Raw genomic sequence first — 26981 nt, 5'->3', positions numbered from 1 at the left:
TTGTAGATGTTTATTCACAAATTTAAAATAATTGAACTAGAGGGATGGTCAGATGGTGGGAAACCTTTAATTAAATCACCTCAAGTGAAGAGAACAGAATAAGGATATGATAACCCAGTAACTATTTATTAATTTTTTGGCCCTGTGTGCTAAAACATTTTAAACAGACTTTTTCACTTTAAAGTCAAAGATGTGTAAATCCCATAATTATTCTGGATATTTTGTCCCAGTTTGTTGAAACATTCTAAACATTAGACATCACTTGTCAATCTAGGAGTCTTGAAGAATCTGTTTTGATGGGTATTATCTGGAATCTCTGTAGGATCTTTATCTGTTGAAGCATTTTTTCATATCTTTAGTTTCTTAACAATTTGTTTGGTAGGGTTAATCATCTATGTGTGATCAACAATTATTCAATATTCATCACATTTCAAAGTTGTCGTCAATTAGATGATGATGACATGGGTGTTTTTATCAGATTGTGTCATTTCTTAACTTGTTTCATCACATAGTGATTCTGATACTGAACAGAAAAAGATGGACAGTATTATATATAGTAACAATTTATTGTAAATGTGCTGTGTAGCCAAACATTACAGGTAACAGAAGTTAACATTCAATACTACCAATTCACAATAATCAAAACTGAATAACACAGTAACAAAAACTCCACATACTAGCTTGTGTTTAAAGCACCTCTATTATCTTCACTCACAGTGTTCAAGAAATTTTCATAATTCTGAACATCAGCTTTGTTTCATTTACAACAAACCTGGCTGAGGAAAAATAACTGCAAGTCCTTTTCAAGTTCTATTAATATCAGTTGGTAATTAAACCAGGCATGGACTTATTGCTGGAAAAACAAGGTAACAATGTAAATTATGGGCTGATATTCCCTTAAGTTTTGATTGAGCTTGATATAAGGTGTAGGGTAATGGCGCAAAGGTATATGTAGTTCTTATTTAGTAGCCCTGGTAAAAATACGAGCCACAATATACCGCTGGACTACAGAGAACTTCTCTTTCGCTCAATCTGTTGAGTGACTGAGGTTCAGGTTTTGAATCCTAGCGGAGGCATTGAAATAAATAATGATTTCTCTCACATTGGCACCCACATAGGGACTTGGTAATAATACTTAGCCATGCCCCACAAGTATCGCTTTAACCCCTGGAAACTCGAGGATGTGTTCTTTTCTGTAGGAGTGCTCTCTCTGGTACAGGATTATCACGAAGTCTTCTGAAAATTGGTACAACTACTTTTGGTCTTTTGTTGCTGATCCCTTAATCCAAGTTCTTGAAGATTTGGTTGAGAGAGCAGGTAGAAACTTAACAGAAATGAAAAGATAGAAAAATCCTTGAAAGGGAAAAAACTCTGTTTGGTACTGATCATGTGTACGAGGTTTGGAACTAATGAAAGGGGCATATATTTCATTAAATAATATTTATCAAAAACAAATAAAATGCGATGAATTTGACAATATTGGTCGAGAACCAACGTGGTCCTATACTAGGGAGAGCCCAGAGTAATTACTGTATATAGCACTGTTATTTCTTCCTGTAGAGCTCATACACAAACAAAGGCTGTCACCATGTCAACAGTTATATGAATAGTCAATGGCTACCAGTCCTGCATATAATTTTCAAAATAATCCCTCTATTACACATGTATTGCAATTCAGGATTATGATGACATATTTTTGGAAACCTGTAAGGTCTTAACATAGCCAAAAATTGACAACACTGCCCAAAAAAGCCAGAATTGACTTAACTGAAAAATAAGTATTAGGATATTTGGTGATATTCATAGAAATTTTACCAGTAGTTTGAAACAATTTGGAAATATCCAGTGAACGGACAGACAGATAAGCAGATTTTTAGTATTTCAGTGGACCCCTCCTACCTTCGTTGCTGGGGTACAATATAAAATACACAATGCCTTAACAGATACCACTGGCAACATGTAAAGTTTTCATTAGGAAACCACTTTTGAACAAGTGTAGCATATTACAACAAGCACATTCCAAACACTACAAAAAGTACAAATTAATTCGGAATATGTAGTTTGATGATGATTATAAGGCTGATATTAGTTCAACAATGGTTGATACAATTTGGCAAATTTGTGAAGAATTTTCCGCTACGACATATTAAGATTTTGAAACACTTTAAGAAATTTATTTCAGAAACATTCTATGTGGTGTAATTGAAACAAGAGGCCAATAGGGCTGTATTGCTCAACTGGATCTTAAAGCCTAGCAATGGTATATTTGGGTAGGGTTTGGTATTTCAAATATTTCCAAATTACAGCTGTGATGAAACCTTTTTGGTAGGGCAAAAACCTATGGGTAAATTCTTGTATCATGACTGTCCTTTCCTTCTGTTGCCCGGTAAGAGTTTACATGGTTATCTGGTTGGGATCTCAACTGTTTCAAAAATATGACCAAGGAATTAAGTCCCCTGAGGTGTGGGTCCACACCCCACAGCCAATTCTTACATAATGAATATGTTTATCTCCTGATTCCCATCATAGCTATATATAGTTTAGGGGTGGGGATCTCAACTGTTTCAAAGATATGACCCATTTCCCCTTTTGAGCCCTTCCCCTCCTGTCCAAGGAGACCTAGATTCACCATTTATACAAAAAGTAATTCCTCTTCACCCAAACACACTAGACTCAATTTGGGTAAAATTCAATCATTCCTACAAGAGGAGTAGGATTGCAAATAATTTGCCTGATCTCCCCTAATAGACCCCTCCCGTCCTGCCCCAGGGGGTTGAGACCCGCCATTTATACAAAATTGATTCCCTTTCACCTAAACATGTTTCAGACTGAATTTGGTCAAAATCCCCTCAATCATTCACAACTAGCAGCATTTTGTAGAAAAATTGATGGACAGATGATGGACACTAGATGATGGATGCCACGCCATGGCAAAAACTCCCTGCTCCTTTGTACCAGATGAGCTTATAAATTCATTGAACACACTTAATTCTCACATATGCTATCTTGTAACAATAAAGAGAGTCAGAGAATGATAAGGAAAAGTGAACCAATTTCATCATAGGTTATCAATTATACAAACCATTGGACAGCAGGTTATTTATCTTCTACAGTTTCAGATTTTTTTTATAACACAGTCCTTGAAAACGAAAATCATTAACACTGGTTGTTCGGAACATGTGGAAATTCAGTTCAAAATCAAGAGCTTCTTGTATTTGGTACATTGTATACACTGTTCGGAATGGTATGGTATTGAATGTAAACAAGACAAGTCATTCTGACTTGGTATTCTAGGCCACCAGAACAGGCCATTCTGAGTTGTTAGTTTATAGTTTATTTAAGGTCAAAAGGAAAGGCCATTCTGATTTTGACCCAAGGTCAATAGAGTAGATAATTCTGATTTAGCACACCCAGGGTCAATATGACTGGTTACTATTTTGACTTAGTGTACCAAAAGTCAAAGGGATAAGTTATTCTGACTAATTGTTTACAAAGGTAAGACTTTTTGATGAGGAAAATGCAAGTACAAACCTTTTGTGTTTTCAAACAAATATCTTTTCCGTTATATTTTCAAACAATATGCTAGAACCAATACACAAAAATACAAATAAATGCATTACTTATAAATTCAGACAAGTACGGTACAAAATCATGAATTGACAGTAATTATAGATCACAATATACTATTACAACCAATCCTGGCTGTGGAAGCTCATAAGAAGCCCCCTCCAGCTTACTTCTCCTGCCTTCTGGTTTATTATTGCTGAATTACCTGTGAACATTTTGTCTATTATATAAAGTCCATTTATTTCAATACACCACTGTGTCTATAGCTTGTTGTATACCAAACCAAATTATCACTTGTGTAAAAGAAACATTTCAACATAATATCGCGTCTGTTGACACGTAACTGGACACAGACGACCAGATCTTTTTTCCATGTAAGAATAGAAAAGAAAATTAAAAGATACTTTTTAAAAATTTCAAACACAAACATTTAAATCAGTGGTAATCAAACATATGATATGTATTGATAGATTTTACATGAACTCTACAACACCAGTACATCATTCATTAGAATTACTGCAACATTTTCCCAACATAGAATTACCAGATTTACAACCGTAGTCATTGGATGTTTTGTCAAAGCTCTACAATGTCAAGGGTGACAGGGTATTTAAAAGGTCATCAATGCGAAAGACCTTATAATCAATCTATTATACAATAACCACACCAAAAATGTTCTAGGTAATGTCTGAATATTATTTTGACTACATCAGATCCAAATACTGATTTTGAATTTTTAAAACATCAGGTGGTACTAGAATTTTTCACCATTCAAGCAGGTCATGACATTGGTAATATCCGGCTGACCTGATGAAATTAGATGAGTTGGCGAAACTGAATCATCCCTCAATTTTTGCAAGCATGTCTTGCATGCAATATGCAATGTGCCATTGTTGATATTTACAAATTGGCAACATCTGTAAGTGCTGTGAATACTACATGTATCCTGTCACATCCAAGGTCACATGTATTCTGTTGTTATGAAAAGTTGAACAACAATTTTTCATACATGTCCAGCACTTAATGTACTAGTATACAGATTGAATATAACTCGTATGAGTGTCGTGCATATCATGAAAATAAGATAACATGAAAATTAGATCAAAAGTTTTATAAATAATATAAAAATGAAACCTTTACACATGTGATCATACCTTTGTGTCATTTTTAAGTTCACTTGTTGCATACACAATCAACTCTCCTTGACATAAATTTCGTTCACAAATGTATCCCATTGCATGCACAAAGTACATATGCTTCCCTTTATGTTTGTGTGAGTGATTTTTTACAACCAAGAGCGACCTCTTTTGCAACCATGATTTATCCCCAATGACACTGATTAACTTTTATCCTTCCCTGTACAAATGTGACTTTTCTGTTGCATTGGGTGATCTCCCTTTGTTGTCACCAAGTCCTCTTCCTTTGTAATGATAAATTACTTTCCTTGATAGTCCTATGTGCCCTGGTAATTGATACGAGAGAAACCATAATTGATTCCATAACATATCACAGTTTGGACCGGTCATGTAAGATGAATGTACTTTGTGATATCACTAGCTTAAAAGACCACTACTGTGGCTTAAAAGAGAGGTCTCCTTAAATAATTACAGCATTTATACAGAGGCAAACTGAGACTCTGATGTAAGCCGGTGACGTAAACAATTCATGGCCACTACCTCAAAGATCACCACTGCTCTTGAAATTATAGGCGTGCCTTTCTCGCAGTGTACAAAATAGTGATTCATTCTCTCCGTAGCTTCAAGAGTCAAGTTTATCTCATGTTGTGCTACTGCTATATATTGTAAAGCACTGCATACCAGGATGTACAACAGGGTGATGTTGCATCTGTCGTTATTTATAATAAAAAGATACTATTGTACAATAGTACATCACTTCTCTGTGAGTGACAGCTTGAGAATCATTTCCAGTTCCTCCTCTTCCTGTCGTCGACGGTTATCATCTTCTTGTTGCTGTCGCTGCGAGAGCTCTAGGGCCATACGCATCTGTGTTTCGTCGTCACGCAGAATAGGAGGCGCTGCATGCTGCTGAGGCTGTGTCTGAAGAGGAGGGGCTCCGTCGACTGGTGAAGGACCACCAGATAAGGCTATACTTTCTGCTATGGCCCTGGAAAAACATATTACATAATACTGTTTTATACTTTGATTTAATGGAGAAAATCTGTTTGTATTAACATGAATCACCTGAAAGAAAATTTAATGTTGTATGTGTACAATTTTGTAGGCATAGAAACAGTAAACATGAGCTCTGAAGAGCTATTTTTACTTGGGAATATCAACAATTCCTTTCTAGATGCAATGGAAAAAGAAATGTTGGTAGTATTCCTTTGAACGATGATTATATTAAAGAACCAAGCAAAGCAGTTGTAAAAAAATCATTCATATTTAATCTACTTTAAGTTAAAAAAATACCACTGTTATACTTTCTTCAGCAGTCTAATCTGAGGGTGAATTGAGCAACTCTACTAGTTTGGTTTACTGGTGATTTATATCCAAATAACAGCCAAAGTCATTTAAGGATGTGCCAGGATTGAGTGTTGGAGGAAAGCCGGAGTAACCAGAGAAAATCCACTGACCTGCGACCAGTACCTGATGACTGTCACTTTTAGGCCATGAATTTGTGACACAGAGGTGGAGGGCTAGTGATATAGGCAGTCAGACGCCTTAACCACTCGGTCACCCTGACCCGTACTAGGGACACTTAATAATCAAAAGCAACATAGCACACAGCCTCGTTTTTTTATGATACATCCGTATGAGATGCTGATGTTTGTTTTAAGCTGAATAAAATTATTTAATCTAAAAAAATTTAACATGTGTATGCTTAATATGGAAATGAACCACTGGAAAAATTAAACATGGTGTGCCTGTTCTATCTGGAGGAGCCTCATAAGAACCAAACTGACTTCACTCAAAACTTCTCTGTTGAGTTTTAATGACTTCAATATTTTATTTTTGGGGAAGTAATGATCATGATTGATACCATTTACACTCACCTCTGAAGGAGCTGGTCTGCCTCCTCAGGACCCACAGTCCCTGGGGGTGGCGGGCGTATATTGTTGAGAGCCTCCCAAAACGTTAACTGCTGTAAAAGTTAAATTAACATAACAATTATCAAAATAGTTTCATATATCTAGACCTACTAGTAGGTATAATGATAAACAATAGGCCCAAGGGACCTGTATTGCTCACCTGACTAAAAACAGCTATTTAGTCATTAAATGAAGAATTTCAAATATGACAAATAATTTCTGAAATAATTTCCCTAGTGGGTCCTGTCCTTGTGGTCAAACAGAAGTCAGATTCACTATTAATAGAAATTGCTTTAGATCAAAGTTGGACAATATCCTTGTATGGAAGAATGATTTTTAATAACTTACATTTCCCCCAATGGGATCCCATCCCTAAGAAATTACTTTCCCCCCAATTTGGTCCCATTGGATCCCATCCCTTCCCATCCCACCTATCCTATGGGGGTCGTGATCTATCGTTTATACAGATCTGATTCCCATTCACCCAAGAATATTTCAGACCAAATTTGAGGAAAATCCAATCATTCCTACTGGAGGGGAAGGATTTTAAACAAAGTGCTCTATTTCCCCCATTTTGATCGACCTACTGTTTATACAAGATTGATTCCTCTTCACTGCAGGGTGCTTCAGACTAAATTTGGGCAATATATATTCATTGCTACAGGAGAATGATTTTCTACAATTTCTCCTATTAGCCCTGGTCTTCAGGCCCCTGGTGACCGAAAACCAATATTTAAGAAAAGGGTCCTTTTCCCCAAAGGATGCTAATGACTAAAGTTGATCAAAATCTGTTTAGTCATTCATGAGACATAAGGTCATATGCTAAAAGTTCGAACAATAAAGCTGAATCTGGAGATATCTGTGTCTGTGGAATTACACTAAAACATGGCACAGCATCATGTACAATTTTCATTTCTGATCATATAATGGGTAAATTTCCATATCTAAATTTTTTTTCTCATATAACATCATAAAACATCAGGCACTTAATCACTAAATGGAGTATGCAGTAACAGCATGCAAATTAAACACCCCTGATTTAGAGTTGATGTCCATTTATGTAATAACACGGCATGATCTGGCGAAAATTCATTTTTTTCAACTGTCATTAATATTCAAGATCAGCATAGTCTTCAATATTATGTTTACCAAGGACTTTACATCTTAAATGTTATATTTACTTAATAACATATGATTATGTATTACAGGAAAGTTCAGGAAAATACATTACAGAGACAAATAATTCATTCTTGTATAAAGACAATCAGCACCAAAGTAAAATAAAACCTGAAGAGGTTCATAGGTCCTGTATCACTCACCTATGTATAGTTTTTTCTATGGATTAAACTATTGAAAAATGATATTGAAACCATTGATTTGAGAACTCTATGGTAGAGATGTGATATAATCCTTTATAGTTAATAGGTTTTACATCTGTTAATACAGATTCTCAGCAGATGCAAGAATAATATAGAGGCTCAATACATTATCAACTATGTATGTGTACAGTATATATTTTAAACTGCACCACCAGTCTGAACATTTCCTAAAATCACCTCTTTCATATATAATCTCCTAGGAGTTGGTTCCAATGTTTCATAGTAAAATTATTACAATTTAAAGAAAATAAGCATGCTTCAGTATAAGCTGTTTTGGTTGGGTGTGCTCAAAATAAAAGACAACAAAAGAAGAAAAATAACTGGATATACATGTACATACAACACAAGCAAATCACATACAATACATCAGTCATACAGCTAATGGCAAATATAGAATTAAACACAGTGCACAGGCATTTCATCCTCAGAATCTTTCTTCTTACTTGTATGCATGAAAGACATTTTAAATAATAAGTAACACAAAATACTGACATTAACAATACATGTATATTACCGGTTTCGACACCTACAAAACAATTTATAGACCTTAAGGTATGGTATAATTTGTAAATTTTAACTCACACAATTATAAAAATAACCCGAACGCTTACCTACAGAAATATACCATATATCACCTTAGGTATTAGAGTAACTAAGATGAAAACTTAAGCAATAACAACATTGAACATGTAAATTATTAATATAATTTTGGATTAATCTTAATTAATGAGAAAATGACATTTCTAAATTTTGTTTTCATTGAGAGAGATTTTCGTACAATTTACAGGACACCTTTACATTCTGAAAATTTTATATTGTGGCATTTGTCCTTTGTAACTGTATAACTACACCTCAAAGCATTTAATAAATTATATTTATCTAACAAAGGAAATAAAGCTTAACACAAAAAGCACCATACCATCCAAAGTAAATGCAACTAAAACAAGAGATTCCAGAGTGATCATGGCCTCCACTGTTGATTAATCAGATTAGTGTTTAATCAGTAGAATCTTTTCTCTTACTTTATATCGTTCTCAAAAATCAAAAATGCACTATCAAGGACCAAAGGGAACTACACATGAAACTTGAGAATTTTTCCATCTTTATCTTAGTTATAGCAGTAACAAACTATAATACTTGAAATCCAAGATGGCTGCATGGTGGCCATTTTAATTTTTAAATCCACCCAAAATTTGATTTTGCATGATTGGGAATCAGCCAGAGTAAACAAATAAATTTGAGAAAAATCTAACCAGCACTGTATAAGAAATGGCTATAACAAAAATCAATTTTCAAAATCAAAATTGATCACCTGTTGGTCACGCATTTTGCTTTCCAAGGTAAATTTCATGTGCAAAATTTGGGACCAAGAGGATCAATCTAGTACTTTACTACTTCTCAGGAAAGAAATAGAGATCAGGACAGACAGACAGATGGACAGACTTTGGAAGGAGGGCAATTTCACCAGCCCAACATCTGATGATTGTGGATTTAAATAAAAAACAAATTGAGTAGGAGCTCACATAGATATACTGTATGTATATAAGTGAAGGAATGATAAGATGACTGCTGAAGCAACCAAGTAAAACACAATAGTAACTCAAGACATTGCCAAGATACCATGAAAAAACTGGACATCCAAACTTTATAAAAAAGAATTGGATTTTGAGAAAAACAAAACTACCGAAATGAAAATAGAGATGTAAGCCACATACAAAGCAAGTCAAACACAAAACTACACACACACACTCATTACTGCAATCTAATGTAACAACCATACTCTATCAAGTTTCAAAAGTGACATGATTCCCATACCAAGAGATCCCAGAGGGATCTTGGTGCCCACCATTGTTCACTCTATGAAAATTGGATCTTTTCCCTTCTTTTCTCTGTTTTTGCTCTTGATGATAAAAAATTGAATATTCCTTTGCAGAAATAACGATGGTAATCTTTACCTGCCAAATCCCAAATGGTTGCCTGTCAGCCATTTTGTTTCTTCAGGCAGAAGTAGAGACATACATATGAAATTTGAGAGAGATCCATTAAGTACTTTTTAAGAAATAGAGATAACAATCATTATGAGGCAAAATCCAAGATTGCTCCCTGTCAACCTTTTTTTTATCACTGATCAATCTGATCATGAAATTTGAGAAAGATCTATACAGAGCTTCTCAAGAAATAGCGATAGCAAATTTTTTTACAGAAGGAAGAAAGACAGACCACAGACTTCTGATGAAGGTGAGCTAAAAATACTTCATCAAACATTAGAAAAAGAAACTTTTTATCTAATAGAAGCGCGGAATGAATAAATTGCAATATGAATTGCAATTTTCTTGAAATTACCTTAGGAGATGAACAGTTATGAAACAAACTTCAGTCCGTTCACAGATCATACAAAATAATCTGATTCACTACAATGTTTTAATTTCATTGTCACAATGAAGATGAGCAGTAATGGAACAAACTTCAGTCAGTACAAAGATCATTCAAAATAATCTGATTCACTACAATGCTTTAATTTCATTGTCACAATGAAGATGAGCAGTAATGGAACAAACTTCAGTCAGTACAAAGATCATTCAAAATAATCTGATTCACTACAATGTTTTAATTTCATTGTCACAATGAAGATGAGCAGTAATGGAACAAACTTCAGTCAGTACAAAGGTCATTCAAAATAATCTGATTCACTACAATGTTTTAATTTCATTGTCACAATGAAGATGAGCAGTAATGGAACAAACTTCAGTCTGTACAAAGATCATTCAAAATAATCTGATTCATTACAAAGCTTGAATTTCATAGTCACAATGAAGATGAGCACTAATGGAACAAACTTCAGCCGTACACAGATCATACAAAATAATCTGATTCACTACAATGCTTTAATTTCATTGTCACAATGAAGATGAGCAGTAATGGAACAAACTTCAGCCGTACACAGATCATACAAACAATCTTATTCACTACAATGCTTTAATTTCCTTGTCACAATGTTAGCAGTAGACAAGATAGCTTCCGAAAATAATAATAACACTGAAACAGTTAAAGGAATCAACAAACAAGAAGATTGAGGAAATCACTAGACAGTCAATCTAAGATAAAATTCTAAAAGACACAGGGAAGGCCAACAAACTACAGACTACAAAGTCGAGCTATGATGAAGTTCTATAGACACAGGGAATGCCAACAAACTACAGAGTACAAAGTCGAGCTATGATGAAGTTCTATAGACACAGGGAATGCCAACAAACTACAGAGTACAAAGTCGAGCTAAGATGAAGTTCTACAGACACAGGGAAGGCCAACAAACTACAGAGTCAATCTAAGATAAAGTTCTAAAAGTCACAGGGAAGGCCAACAAGCTACAGAGTACAAAGTCAAGCTATGATGAAGTTCTATAGACACAGGGAACGCCAACAAACTACAAAGTCAAGCTATGATGAAGTTCTATAGACACAGGGAAGGCCAAAAAATCAGCTATCAATGAACAGAAAACTGGCATTCCAATGTTTTGAACAAAAAACCATATTCAACGAAAATAATGCACACAAGCATTCTTCATTCATTATCAGTGGTTTTCTTATCCCTACTAGGATTTCCATTTCAATTTTTTCCCTGCTTTGTTTTTATATTCTCACTATAATGATACACCAAGAAATTCCTAAATTATTACATTTATGTTTTAAAAATCTAGCCTCTCAAAGTACATAAATTAAAACATTATCCGCAGATAATAGAATACTGTGAAATTTTTGTGTTGTATACGATAAGGTTAAAACATTAATGGTAAGAATTGAGTTTTTACCCTGAACATAGATTCCTCTTACCTGGTATAAAGTGTTAGTGACATACTATAACGTTCTATACTGCGACCTACCTGGTCATTTTCTGTATTTCCAGTCTGCATTAAACTCTGTTGTATGGCAAATTGTAAGAGTTCATCATCCTCATCCTGTAAACGGCCATGATGACCACCAGTATCTCCTGAATAATATATTTATACAAACGGTTCATTTATTGAACTGTTAAACCATGAAAGAAATAACAAAATTGAAGAAAATGAAAGAGCATCAACATTTGGAGAAGAAAAAAAATAACTTTCATACAAAAGTTATTTACACTGTCTGTGATTTCTTATTGATTGAACAACCTTGTCTTGGCCGAAAGTGATGTCCCAATAGTAAGATATAAAACTCAATATCAGGGTGATTTTTGCCCTCCCAATAGTATGATATTATACTCCGTCACCCAATATCTGGGTTATATCTAAAAACCACTGTCTGGGTGGTATATTTATTGTCAACCCCATTTTCTCCATCCAGGTTGACATTATCCACTGTTCCTCAAACTCCTTCAGTGACAACCATTAAAACCCCCTCTGGTTTGGTATATCCTCTGGTTGGTATACCCTCTGGTTGGTATATTCTCTGGTTGGTATACCCTCTGGTTGGTATATTCTCTGGCTGGTATACCCTCTGGTTGGTATATTCTCTGGTTGGTATACCCTCTGGTTGGTATATTCTCTGGTTGGTATACCCTCTGGTTGGTATATTCCAATATCTTTCAGTACTCACTAAGTACTATCAATATATGGTAAAAAAATAGTGACAATTGCTCTGATATACTTGCCTAGCCTCATGTAACCACTGGGAGGATCAAAACACGATTCATCTACAGTACATTTACACTTGACATCATCCCCATTCCTGAGAGGTGTGACCCCTTCAATTGGCTGATCCATTCCGGAGATGTTTCCAAACGTAATCCTAGCATTGAGCACATGAAACAGGGGAATCTCTGTCATGAAGATAAGATAACGTTAGGACAGTCGTTAAAATAAGACAATAACACCATCTATCAATTAGATAATAAATCCTTTCCATCAGTTATAGAGATACAATATTAAGACTATCTATCATTAAAATATGGTATCAACACCATCCCTCAGTGAAATAAGATATTAAGACCAATTGTTATTAATATATGATATCAATATCATCTGTCATTAACGTTAGATAGTAACATCATTTGTCCTAAACATAAGATAGTAACACCATTTGTCATAAACATTAGATGGTAACATCATTTGTCATAAACATAAGATAGTAACACCATTTGTCATAAACATTAGATGGTAACATCATTTGTCATAAACATTAGATGGTAACACCATTTGTCCTAAACATAAGATAGTAACACCATTTGTCATAAACATTAGATAGTAACACCATTTGTCATAAACATAAGATAGTAACACCATTTGTCATAAACATAAGATAGTAACACCATTTGTCATAAACATAAGATATTACCATCATTTGTCATAAACATAAGTTAGTAACACTATTTATCACTAACATGAGATACAAACATCATCTGTTATGAGCATGAGATGTCATTGAAATAAGATATACACACTTACAACCTGTAATTAAAATACATATTAACACAGTACAGTATCTAAAACAATAAATTATATCAGTACTATCTGTTATAAAAAATAAAATATTAACACAGTTAATTATTAGATCAAGATTTCCTCTGTCATTAACAATAAAAAAAAAAATAATCATTATTGAAACTCATATATGGTCCCCAAAAACAACTTTATTGGACACAAAGTTTTAACAAAGGACAACAACCCTGTAATTAAGGGGTTACATGCTGTGAATTTGGTACACTGCATATTGTCATAGTAGGATCAATGTATTGATGTATTTCATTATCTAAGTTTAAATGCAGTAACTCTGTAACTGAGGGGTAGAGGGTCCTGAATTTGGTACACATCTCCATAGTATGACCAATGTATACACCAAGTTTCATGATACTAGCTTGACTGTGGGCCAAATTATGCTCTGGACATGAAAGGTTAGACAGAAAGACAGAGAGACAAACAAGGTGGTGACTATATGCTGCCCTGAAAATTTACAGGGACCATAGGAAAAAGAAAAAAAGACTCTTCAAATGAGAACTTTCATCTCACATTTGTTATTCTGTAATTTGTTAATTGGAAAAAAGACATTAGAAATTTTAAATATACATGGTAATAATTTCCTTAATTTATGAAAGCAATTCTATTATATATCTATAAATACTCTCAGGTCCTTACAAACATTACATAACTTTATCGATATAAACAGAAACTGTAATAGATATTAGTGCTATTTTTCCTACACGACATCACAACTTTAATGTAATTTCAAATTCTGATTACTTTTCTGGGGTAATAGACGTTGTTTTATCTCTATGCTATAAAAATTACTATTTGATTAATTGTTAGTGTTTTTTTCATCAAGTCTGATTTTAAGGCACATAAACCTACCTATTTTGATAGGAAATCCTGCTGGTAGTTGTAACGTTATAAAGTCTCTGAGTTTTCTAAAGTGTGCGTTACTAGAAGACATAAGATCTATTATCGGCACGACCTGTTCCTGGAGGGACAATGGATAGTTCTCACACAGCCACAAAGTAGCCTTAAACTTCTGAGTCTTTGTTGTCTGATCGATCGGGCGACCAATATCTCGTTCACTTAAGTCTACAAACGAGTTAAAGTATTCCTCTGGTGTGATAGCACTCGGGTTATACAACACTGATGACACGTCCTGTAACGAAAAAAAACAAAAACAAGACTGAACAAAATAAAACAAACGAAATTTCTGTTACAATTAAACAGACTGTAAACAGGGTGTTTTATTCACATATATCTAACTACTGCTATTTTCATCATAAGGTAGCATGATGAATCGTTAACTGGTAAATTTCAGACAAGTACAAATTATTCTCCCCCTAAAAAAATTATGATGTATTATAGATCAGAGCAGCTGAAGTCTAACCATACCTGACCAAACTGATATATGATGAATTACCCGACTACAGTGTAGTCATTGTATTAGACATGTTAGTTTACAACTGGTATCAAAACACTTATAAACACTTATCCTATTGAACAGCTCACTGTTGCCCTGTGGTCATCTGTACAAACATGTTGCTATTACAATATATCAATGTTACTAAATAGGATGGCTATACTGACCAGAAAAGAAACTTGAGAATTTAGGGATTAATGCTTTTGAACTGGTGAACAGACTTGCAGAATGAAAAGAAAATACTGCTTAGTATTGTTTCAAGTGTTTAATACTGTACCACTGAGTTTTAATTATTCCCCAATCAGTGTTAAGGTCAAGGGTTGACATCACCTCTTAGTTAAACATTAATGACCCAAGATGCATAGAATATTGAGAAAAATGACAAATGAGTGAGGGACATGGAATCTTGAAAACTATCCATGTGTTTACGTAATACGGCACAGATCTGCTCTGACAAGCCATATCTAGGAAGACGATAAGCATTAAGAACTTACTCCATTTGACGCTCCTTGCTTCTTGTTCTGTTCCTCAGCCACCCCTAGAAACGACTCTAGTGGTGTCTTGTTATTTTTCTTGGATTTCTGTTTGTCCTGTTCTGACAGGTGTTCAACTCGTGTCTTTGTTACCAACTCTACATTAGAAGCTCCAAACACCTAGAGTTAATAGAATAGGACTACTGTCAGAGGTCAATCTTTAAAAATTATTTTGTATTGCATGTTACTAGAAACAATTAATGAATGGATGAAGAAATCACATAATTTGCAGATGGTGGTCTGACAAATGTAATAAATTCCCCTGATGATATTTCAGGCCACATTTATTTTAAATCCATTCAAGCATTAAGGAAAAGTAGGATTTTGAACCAAAGTATTGTCTAACTACCGTATGGGAGCCCCATCCCCAGGTCCACCCATGCCTAAAGCAGGAGAAGTGTTTTAAAGGAAAAGTTTATGGACCTCGAACGACGGATGGCGCACAACGACGGACGATGTATGATAACAATAGGTCGTCTTGACCCAAAGGATGAGAAGACCTGACAATCTTAAGAATTTAAATTATTTTTTTTAATCAATATCTTAGATAAAAGTGGTACCATTAATAGGAAGGACAGGTACAGGTGTAATAGAGCAGCAAGAAATAATTTTTCGAGCAATATCTTTAAAGGTTTACCACCTTCACTGTCTTGTAGATTAAAAATGATAAGAAAAAGAAAAACTGACCATTATCTTATGTAACTGACTTTACACATACCAAGGTCATTAATATCAATTCTACTTAAGGTTTTTAATACTATAATTCACCTTAGATTCGTAGCCGTTGACGGTCTCACTCCGATCACTGCGCCAGCCAAGGATACCAGATTTGTTTCTATAATTTATCACATCAATTAATAACAGCATATTGCATCATAGTTACAGAAAACATAATATACCATCTCTCTTCACTGTCAAGTGATAGACACAGAGATTTTCATATCGAAATATCAACATTTCTAATTTAGTGAAGGGTTTGTAAAATAACATGTAAACTATGTCTTAGTCTTAATATATATTTTCTTACAACAAAAAGTACACATCATTCTACAGATATATTCTAAGTATCTGTGTTTAATGGTGACTAACTCTGCATTTAGTGACCATGAAATTCCAAATTCTGTTACACACGAATGTTTTAGTGCTGGTTAAATAAATACGAAATGATTATTTAATACTATTTCAAATCAAATTTTCATAATCATTAGATGATGATCCAGAGATCACGATAATGTTTAGATGTTACCTCTCAAAGGAGATTTTGTCCGTATCTACGTAGGTGGTGACCAGAGGATTGGTGAGGCGTGCTGCCACAGAGTCATCGGAGGGATTCATTACTGATATATCAAAGTTAGGGGGAAGGATTTGCATCATTTCAGAGAATATCTCTTTTCTGTCATGGTCAACCTCCATCACAGTTGCACTGTTAGCTAAAACAAAGAAAACATACGTCTATATAAAACCTTCTCTTTATTTGACCTTGTTTGTATGTCACTTACATTACAGTAAGCTTGATATCAGAAACGTCCTGTCATGCCACTTTCATTTATGATTTGTCAATAATTTAACATAACATTTCAGGTATTTCAATCATGCAAACCAACTGAATCTTCAATACTTTAAACAAATAACATTGCAGTTGTAACTCATGATGCACCTGAAAATATTGATAAAGTTCACAGAAGTCTTTATCATAGGTCCATCTTTGTTTCAAAGACATTCATCCAGTAAAACTATTCTCATTAAAGTGATCTTACTTTCAAACACTGCTATCAGAAAGGAGATAAATTGTACAAGGGGAGATAACTACATTACCTGTGCCTTTAAATATGTAGCTCCTACTGCCTCTTTCCCAGGACATGTTGTCAAACCCTAACAGAGTTGTGTCTATCCTCACATTGGAACCTGTAATATATATCAATGTAAGATGTCTCTAATAGTTCTTAGTTTACTATTGCCTTACATCCTATTAACAGTCAGGGTCATTTAAGGACCTGTAAGGTTTGGATGAGCGAGGAAAACTGAGTTTCCAGGAAAGAACCACTGAGCTGCAGCCACTACATGGCAACAGCCCCCATGTCGGCCTTGAACCTGTGACCCAGAAATGGAAGGCAAATGATAAAAACGGTCAGACGCTTTAATAACGTGGCTACTGGGCCCCCTTTTTATTGAGCTCAGCCACAGCATACATGTCATGTCTATCACCATTCCTTCTAGTTTATATGTTTTTATAATTAATTTCACATATTTATGATATCATATTTCATGCAGAAAAGAAGAAAAACAAATTTGAAATTAAGACATTGAGTAACATCTGAAAACCTAATATGACTAAGACTACAATATTTTGTCGGTTTACACAGGGTTTACTGATGCTGCTAAGCAACAAATGAATAATATGTATATACATTTTTTAAAAAATTATACACTGAAATTTCTGTGAGTCCTGACCACATATCAAAGTTGGTTAAGACAAAGATGCATAACAGACTTGGATTGGCTTAAGACAAGTCATGTTGTAACATAATATAAAATCCATGTGAAACACTACAATCATGAAAACCTGTGGTTACTTGATCAATATCTCCTGCAATAGTAATGGAGCAAGACAATACAACAAATTACAGTTCCCCGCCAAATGTGAAATTATATGCCAAGAGTTCACTTAAAATTAACCCACTGCCAAATGAAGAAGTTCTAGTAACTAGTTGTGTAGGAGATAGAGAGTTCAGACAAATCTTGTCTTTGATGTAGGTAATTAAATAGAGGCCTACTTTTGATACATGATACATTGCCTCACCAAGGTGAATCCATACCCCTAGTAAGAAGTTGCGACAGGTATTGTAGGAGATAGAGCCTGCACAAGATAGTAGAAGGACAGCCAGACACAATGCAAAACTACAGCAAATCCATAGTTCCCCCCCACCTCCGACTTCCATGCTACAATAATTGAGTACACTAACCATAAAGTGTTGGACAGTGAATGTCAGCTACAAATGACTAATTACAGTGCTACAACTCACCGCTTTTCCACACTCGGTATGTATCACTGGGGCACATTCGAGACACTAAAGGCACTGGAGACAAAAATCAGTCATATCAACGAGACGATAAAACTACAGTATACTAAAATCAACGAATTAAATTAACGCAATACAAATCAGGGTCATATTAAGCTTAGGTAGGTTAATTATATTCTGATAACTGTTAATTTAAGATGCTACAAAAAACCTGTTTTGATATTGAAGAATAAGTTAAATTTTCAAAATTTTTTATCCTGAATGTTTTGTAATTATGGCCACTTTAATGATATAACCTTAAAGTTTGGTAATCTGGAAAAAATTATCCTTAGTTTTGATTTCTCATTTGGAATGTGAAAATGATGCAAACATAAATATTCAATTCATTTAAATTCAATGTACCACCTGATAATAACATTCTTCAAAAGGAGCCACCGTTTTAATATATAGGACTTCCATCAACAAACATTGTAAGCATATCAATTATATCTACTGATCTATTAGGATCTACCTAAAATATAGACTACAGTACAATGACTATCGGGTATGTTTTACGTATCTGACTGTTAATGACAGTACATAGATTGAAGTCTACTTACCCCAGCTGGTAAATTCCCACTTCATCTCTACATAGAAATCAGAGGACTGCAAACAGAGCAAGATTAAGTAGAATATTTACCTTTCAATTAATTGTTATTTCTTCACATCAGGTGGCTTATGAAGCCAACTGACTTTTAGTAAAATTCCAGTTAGGATAATTTCTGACTTTATTTGAATACCATTTTTTTTATGTGAAAGGTGAAAATGAGATGTGCACTGGATAAGGTTAGGGCTAAGAAAGTTCCACTTTCCAAAACTTGGTCTGAAATTGAAACTAATCTTTGACTACTTGGTTCCTTAAGTGATCCTTTGTCATATTTTATTCAAAAACTTTTGCTACCATGAAGGAAAATGAGGGTGATCTTAATTGTGAGGTTGGGTTGACATCAACCTGATAGCACATGAGACATTACCTCCTTCAGTTTCTGTAAAAGTTCAGGCACACCAACAGTTCTTTTGCTGTACCTTTGGTAGTCCCTGTGTTTCAGTACCAGCTGAACTAGTTCTGGGTCTCCAGTGCTCACTGCTTCATGTAGCACTGTAAATAAATATCTTGTTGTAGTGTAAACCCTAATGATATCACATTTATGTTTCTACAGTGGTCATACTTGATATTTAATTGTACATGATAATAGAATTTACACTGTTGACACACTCTACACTCCACTGATACAAACTGCATACCACTGACACACTCTATATACTGTTTAACACTCTTCATATACTGTAAACATACTCTACATTACATTAACACACTCTGCATACTGTTGACACACTCTACATTCCATTGACACACTCTGCATACTGTTGACATACTCTAAATTCAGTTGACACATTCAATATTCTGCTGAAACACTCTTCATATGCACAGTTGACACAACCTGTTGACACAATCTACATATTTTTAACATACTTTATTGTCAGACACTCTTTACATATCAAAGACAAACACTACCTCTGACACATTCTACTGATGATACACTTCACATACTGTTTGACATACTCTATGCACCAATGACACACTCTACACATACTCTAGATATATCACTTCCACACTCTACATATACTACTGACATATTCTACTACAATTTAATTGAGCAACAATCCTTAATTCTAACTATTATTTATTCGATGTCTTTTTCTTCTGTTCTTCCTATAAACCAAACATCATTCTTATCTATAAAAATAAGGTTAAATACATAGTGAGATTATTTCTGAATTTAACCCAATATGTCTGAAGTCTTATCGCAGGAAATAATTCCTATCCCCGAAATCTCATCGTAAGAGACAGGAATTATAGAAATAGGGTCTATCATCTATATATACAGTACAATATCTTCTGGCTATATATATATATATCTGTTTTTATCAGGAAATTATCGGGACTACAGAAATAAAATAATCCACATTTTTCTACTATGTACCTGACCAGTTGCCTTTGTTCTCTATCATTGTGGAGGCTCCATACCGTACCAACACCCTCGTGCTCTCTATGTGTCCTAGAGTGACAGCAAGATGTAGAGGCGTTCTTCCACGTGGATCTAGCTTCTCCAACTCATGCTGAAATACAGATTAAAAAATTTGAAAAATAAATAACCTTTGATCAGTTTGTGAAAATAATAATAACAATAAAAATGTTGAGTGGGGGAGGGGGGGGGGGAAGCCCAAAAAACAAATCAAACACACAAATGAGTCAACTAATCTTAATTACCTGCAATGTGCTTTATAATAAATACAGAAAATGCACTTGTCACCTTGAATGTGTGAATTCAACTAATTATAAATCTCTGTCCCTTGACAGAACCTAATATATCTCAACGAAATATATCAACAGTAGCCAAAATAAACATACATACCAGTACAGAAACAACTCAGATATATTTTCATGATCCTGTCATTTTCTGAAGATATTTCATAAATAATATTCATTTAAAAATATCACTTAATTATAGAATCTAATATATCTGTCAGGACTAATTTCAAATGAATACAAATTAGTTGACCACTAGAACTTGAAGGTTATGTTATGAGAAATTAGGAAACATTCGCCCAAACATATGACAAATCTGCATACTGAATGAAGATCATAGAATGAAAGGCAGCAACTTGTTCACTGAATTTCACAAAGCAAAAAAAATAACTTGGTTGAAACAAAACGTTTATCATATTGAGGTTTAATGCAGATCAATTAAAGACAAACATTTATACTGATATTCTAGATTTTTGTCAGAAAACATTGAGCATCATATTGAAGTTTTCCTGGTTTTATTGTAGATAGCATTGGACATTTTAAAGAAGTTTCCATGTGTGTGCAGATAAATAAGGGGCATTATATAGAGGCCTTAACTGTAAATAAACACAGGGCATTATATAGAGGCCTTAACTGTAAATAAACACAGGGCATTATATAGAGGCCTTAACTGTAAATAAACACAGGGCATTGTATAAAGGTTAAGGAGGAGATAAACACAAGGCATTATATAGAGGTTAAGGAGGAGATAAACACAGGGCATTATATAGAGGTTAAGTAGATAAACACAGGGCATTATATAGGGGCCTTAACTGTAAATAAACACAGGGCATTGTATAAAGGTTAAGGAGGAGATACACACAGGGCATTATATAAAGGTTAAGGAGGAGATAAACACAAGGCATTATATAGAGGTTAAGGAGGAGATACACACAGGGCATTATATAAAGGTTAAGGAGGAGATACACACAGGGCATTATATAAAGGTTAAGGAGGAGATAAACACAAGGCATTATATAGAGGTTAAGGAGGAGATAAACACAGGGCATTATATAGAGGTTAAGGAGTAGATAAACACAGGGCATTATATAAAGGTTAAGGAGGAGATACACACAGGGCATTATATAGAGGTTAAGGAGGAGATACACACAGGGCATTATATAGAGGTTAAGGAGGAGATACACACAGGGCATTATATAAAGGTTAAGGAGGAGATACACACAGGGCATTATATAGAGGTTAAGGAGGAGATAAACACATGGCATGATATAGAGGCCTTAACTGTAAATAAACACAGGGCATTATATAGAGGTTAAGGAGGAGATACACACAGGGCATTGTATAGAGGTTAAGGAGCAGATTAACACAGGGCATGATATAGAGATTAAGTAGATAAACACAGGGCATTATATAAAGGTTAAGGAGGAGATAAACACAGGGCATTATATAGAGGCCTTAACTGTAGATAAACACAGGGCATTATATAGAGGTTAAGGAGGAGATAAACACAGGGCATTATATAGAGGTTAAGGAGGAGATAAACACAGGGCATTATATAGAGGTTAAGTAGAAGATAAACATGCAACATTATATAGAGTTAAAGTACAAATAAACACAGGGCATTGTATATAATTTAAGGTGTTGATAAACATGGGATATTATATAATGGTTTAGGTTTTGATAAACAAGGGACATTATACAGAAATTTAGGTGTTGATAAACATGGGATATTATATAATGGTTTAGGTGTTGATAAACAAGGGATATTATATAGAAGCTTAGGTGTAGATAAACAAGGGACATTATATAACGGTTTAGGTGTTGATAAACAAGGGATATTATATAGAAGCTTAGGTGTAGATAAACAAGGGACATTATATAACGGTTTAGGTGTTGATAAACAAGGGATATTATATAGAAGCTTAGGTGTAGATAAACAAGGGATATTATATAACGGTTTAGGTGTTGATAAACAAGGGATATTATATAGAAGCTTAGGTGTAGATAAACAAGGGACATTATATAACGGTTTAGGTGTTGATAAACAAGGGATATTTTATAATGATTTAGGTGAGGACATGCTTTATCTCATGTTGATTTCTATATAGCTTGTTATCTATCAACTTATTCATTACAGAGGAAAGTGAATTATGTGATAAATTCAATGCAAATAACAGTTCTTGATTGGAAATATTTCTAATTGCTATTGTTGGTCTAATGCTAACAATTTTATATCTGTATAGCATGTTATTCTGAACAAATACAATATTTAAAATCTATCTGTAATGTGGAAGGGAAGCCATGTCAATTACATTAGTAAACATTGTTTTATAATCAATATGATAGCATCTATCCTAAATCCCTCCCTGTCTAAGCCTATTACCTTACAAGCCATGATGGACATGTATTCTCTAAGCTAGGGCAGATCATGACATATCGGAAGTCAACGTTTCTGGGGCACATTTATCTGATGTAGCACAGGAGCATGTGGCAAATTTCCTGCACTGATACAACACAAACAATACAGTAAAGTTTTGTACGATGACCACAAAATTTGTCACAAAATAAATAATGAGTACAGAAGAATAAGTTCTTTGCAGTGTTAAACAAATATACATTATTTGATAAACAACCAGACCTTTCATTATATCTATAGAATTACACATACATATATATATATGAATATATATAACATAAAGTACAACTATATTTAAATAAAGAAAAACTCACATAGCTTTTCTGGTACATAATCTAGATATATATATATATATATGTTCTGGGAATAAGTTAAAAGTGAAAGAAAACTTTTTCACAATTATTATGTCTGTAAAATTCATTATTTACTTCAAAGCTTCTGTTAGGATTTAAACTCAGAACCTCTCGTTTAATTGTCTAATGATCGACTGATCAAACTAAAGAGAAGTTCTCTCTAGCCAAACAGTATATTACAGCTAGTATTTTACCAGGTTAACATACTTCCCCTCCGGGATGTAACCTGTCCTAAATTTTCTAGTGAATACCTTGATGCTTGTGAAAGTAATGCGAAGTATCATTCTGGAAGCCTTATGTTGGTACCAATGTAACAGAAGTCAGTACTTATTTCAATGCCTGCACTAGGATATGAACCTCGGACCTATGACTTACGAATCTGATCGTCAACTGATCTAGCTAAAGAGGAGTTCTTTCTAGTCAAAGTATATTGCAGCTAGTATTTTACCAGGATAACATGTTTCTGAAATTTTTTTTTTTTTTGCCAATCACTAAATGAACTTTTGGAATGGTTGTTTGTACACGTATAATCTACTTTACCATAGACAGAAATCAGTAGGAATAGTGTTCTGCAAAAATGCCTGTTAGGGTTACAAACTCATCCATGGTACAGTCATAAGAAATTTGTGTACAGTTTGATTCCAAAAGATATCAGCTTTAAACGATTCAGGTTGAGGCAAGCCTGGATGGACATAGGTAGCAATATGTGTCCCCTATAAGATGGCAGGTGCTGTAACACTGGAATGACCATGAAAATAAATCTCATTGGACACAAACTGTCAATACCAAGATGACTTTAAGATAAAGAAAGATGCCCGATTCAGCTATATTAAGTCACGTCATCTAATCACTTCCATGGTTCTGACCACGTATTAGCCATGGATGTTCAATAGCTCTATGTCACAGAACTACCATTTTTTTTCTGACAACAGTTAAGTTACATGATGATGAGTAACGAGAGATGCAGATGGTTCACACAAAATTTCAGCAGTATATATATATATATATATCTAAGAGTAAACTGGATATTTCTTGAGTTTTAGCCACACAAACTTTGTAAGGAAAGTCTCTATCACTATAGCTAGCCCTCCACCTCTGGGTTAAGGGTTCGAGGCCAACATGGGGCAGTTGTTAGATACTGACTACAGGTCAATTGTTTTTCTCCAGTAACTCAGAATTTCCTCCACCAACCAAACCTCGCAGGTCATTAAAATGACCCTGACTGTTATAGGACGTAAAGCAACCATAAACAAATACAGGTTGGCTTATTACTAGGTATGGGATCAAGAAATGCCAAGCACTAACACAGACGTTAGTTCATTCCAGTTATATTTAAGATCATGGTAAATGGTTAGTGCAAAGAGTTGCAACTTTCTCTTTAAGACCCAGTGTTCTGAACTTCTACATATACTTGGTATGTTTTACAGCTAGAAACAAGGATCAGTCATAAGGTTTAAGAGTTACGGTATGACAAAGGATGTGACTGATGAAGCTGCAAATATAATTCTAGGGAATTAGTTAGGTGTGGTGGCTTAAGTTATGTCAACAAGGCTGAAAGCATCATCATTACTACTAAGTAATCAATGTGTAGAGTACCTACACTAAACAGGATACACTCTGTAATAGTGATGATCAATAAAAAGCTCTTATTTATGTTTACATTGTAATTTAACTCCTTAGTATTCACTGACAATCATTGTCAATGTAAACCAACATCTGACCCGTTCATTGATAATATTGTTGTCATCAACTGATATTTCCATTTCTGGTGTGTATTCTCTATTTGGCTTTACCTACAAAATTGTATTTTGGTAATGTTATCTATACAATTAAAATAATGCAAATCTTAGATTTCATAATTACACAACTGTGTTATTTTGTTGAGACTTGATATAGCGATGGTCATTTCAATCTATTACGATTCAACCATATGGTTAGGAAATCCGAGTAAACTGACAAAAGATTGAAATGGCAGTTATGTATTGACACAAAATGAGTTGATTCAAAGTCATAACCTCTTAACTTCAACCCAAATTGAGAATCTGACTAGAGTTCTTGTAATAAGCAAGCAATGTGTTTCCATATATATATTCACAGTCCTGTCATAATTCTTAGAAGCTTAACTTCTATGTCATTTACATATACTACAATTAAACTACTTAATTAGAGCTTTTCACTGTAAATCCCTTCATTGAACATATATTGTGTACGTTGACATCACATGGAAAAACAACTAACCCATAGGAAACATCATCCCCACACATCAAGCTTGTCTCGAATCCACGTTCCCAGGAAATGCACACAAAATAAATGTCAATACATTAACAACCATGGCTAAGAAGTTTAAGACTTCCATACAATGATTTTAGATTGTATTTGGAAGCAAAGTTTTACATGGTTGGTTACTATCAATTGTAACAGAAAATGGAAATCTAACTAAGTTAAGGTTAAAATCAAGGACCTTTCCTGAGTTTGCGTTTCCATTAAACTAATAAAGTCATTTGTAAAAATTATAATTTAATATTTACTATATATATTACTATCAAGAGAATTAACTAATCAGTCAGTAAATGTATCTCCAGAATTTTAAATAGCATACATATAAGCACAACTGAAAGCAATCCACATTTTGGCTGCAAACTTATGAAATTTGGTCAATAAATTGATCCCTAGTGTATTGAAGTATGCATGGGATTATTTTCAATAGAGATGACTAGATATGAATTATTTTTTCATCAATCTCCTAATTCTTGCTATATAAAGCTTACTAATTAGGCCCAAAGTCTGTTCCCTGGGGTTCATCCTGAACGATTATTGAAGGTAATTGAACATTGTAATTTACTATATTCGAAGTGAATGTGCAACTTTGTATACCACAACAAATTCAGTACAAATGCAGTAATATAAGGAACGAAGAGCAATGCATTATTGTTATGATGTCACTTCTTTGACATTTATGACTTAAGCAAGTTATGGCAATACTCATGTGTACTGCGTACAAGTGGCAATATACAACAAAACACAACCAGGATCTTCATTAGCGCATGTATCAATGTGAAATAAAAATCTGATTCGAAATCGATAATTTTGGAAGGTAACTTACGACATCACGAGCGAGTTCTCTATCCAAGTCTTGATACTTGTTGTCCCATACAAGCCAATGAAGGGGGAATTCTTCTTGTAATCCCTTAGACGTCATTTTCTCTAATGGTTGAAAACCTACAACATTTTGACACTAGGGAACGAGATGTGCGTCTGACTCATTTGTTGATTGGGAGCCTCTTCCGTGTTGTAATCTGATAGTCGTAAAACAAAATATTTAACGTGAGTGATAATTCAGTGGATGTTAAGAAGACCTTGTTATGATTATTTTGCACTAATTCAAATAGGAAAATTGTATGAAATTTTAAAATAGGCGGAACAAATGTTTTACGACATTACAGAA

General features: G+C 34.2%; 1 protein-coding gene across 1 annotated transcript; it reads right to left on the bottom strand.

Annotated features, from left to right (window-relative positions):
• Positions 1 to 547: 547 nt before the first annotated feature.
• On the bottom strand, positions 548 to 26777 carry LOC132547533 (ankyrin repeat domain-containing protein 13D-like). Its single transcript, XM_060211295.1, has 14 exons — positions 26640 to 26777; positions 20442 to 20577; positions 19431 to 19555; positions 19017 to 19062; positions 18421 to 18474; positions 17213 to 17302; positions 16644 to 16827; positions 16166 to 16232; positions 15359 to 15517; positions 14321 to 14600; positions 12628 to 12795; positions 11876 to 11982; positions 6581 to 6669; positions 548 to 5691 (listed from the first exon to the last, which is right to left on the bottom strand). Exons 1-14 carry the CDS (start codon positions 26733 to 26735, stop codon positions 5457 to 5459), a joined length of 1836 nt encoding a protein of 611 aa, XP_060067278.1. The 5' UTR covers positions 26736 to 26777; the 3' UTR covers positions 548 to 5456.
• Positions 26778 to 26981: the final 204 nt, after the last annotated feature.

The sequence above is a fragment of the Ylistrum balloti genome, unplaced genomic scaffold, assembly GCF_031769215.1.
Source record: "Ylistrum balloti isolate Yb309-2 unplaced genomic scaffold, AGI_CSIRO_Ybal_v1 Utg369960, whole genome shotgun sequence".
Lineage (NCBI taxonomy): Eukaryota > Metazoa > Mollusca > Bivalvia > Pectinida > Pectinidae > Ylistrum > Ylistrum balloti.
Note: the sequence above shows the minus strand (reverse complement) of the source record. Positions and strands in the feature narration are given on the sequence as shown.

Bases quoted from the DNA above. Each gene is read 5' to 3' on its own strand.
- LOC132547533 (XM_060211295.1), bottom strand. From the start codon at position 26,735: ATGACGTCTAAGGGATTACAAGAAGAATTCCCCCTTCATTGGCTTGTA. The intron at 16,233-16,643 runs GTAACATCTAAA...GATAAATTATAG, and splicing joins GACAAAATCTCCTTTGAGAG to AAACAAATCTGGTATCCTTG. The intron at 15,518-16,165 runs GTGAATTATAGT...TATTAACTCTAG, and splicing joins TCAACGGCTACGAATCTAAG to GTGTTTGGAGCTTCTAATGT.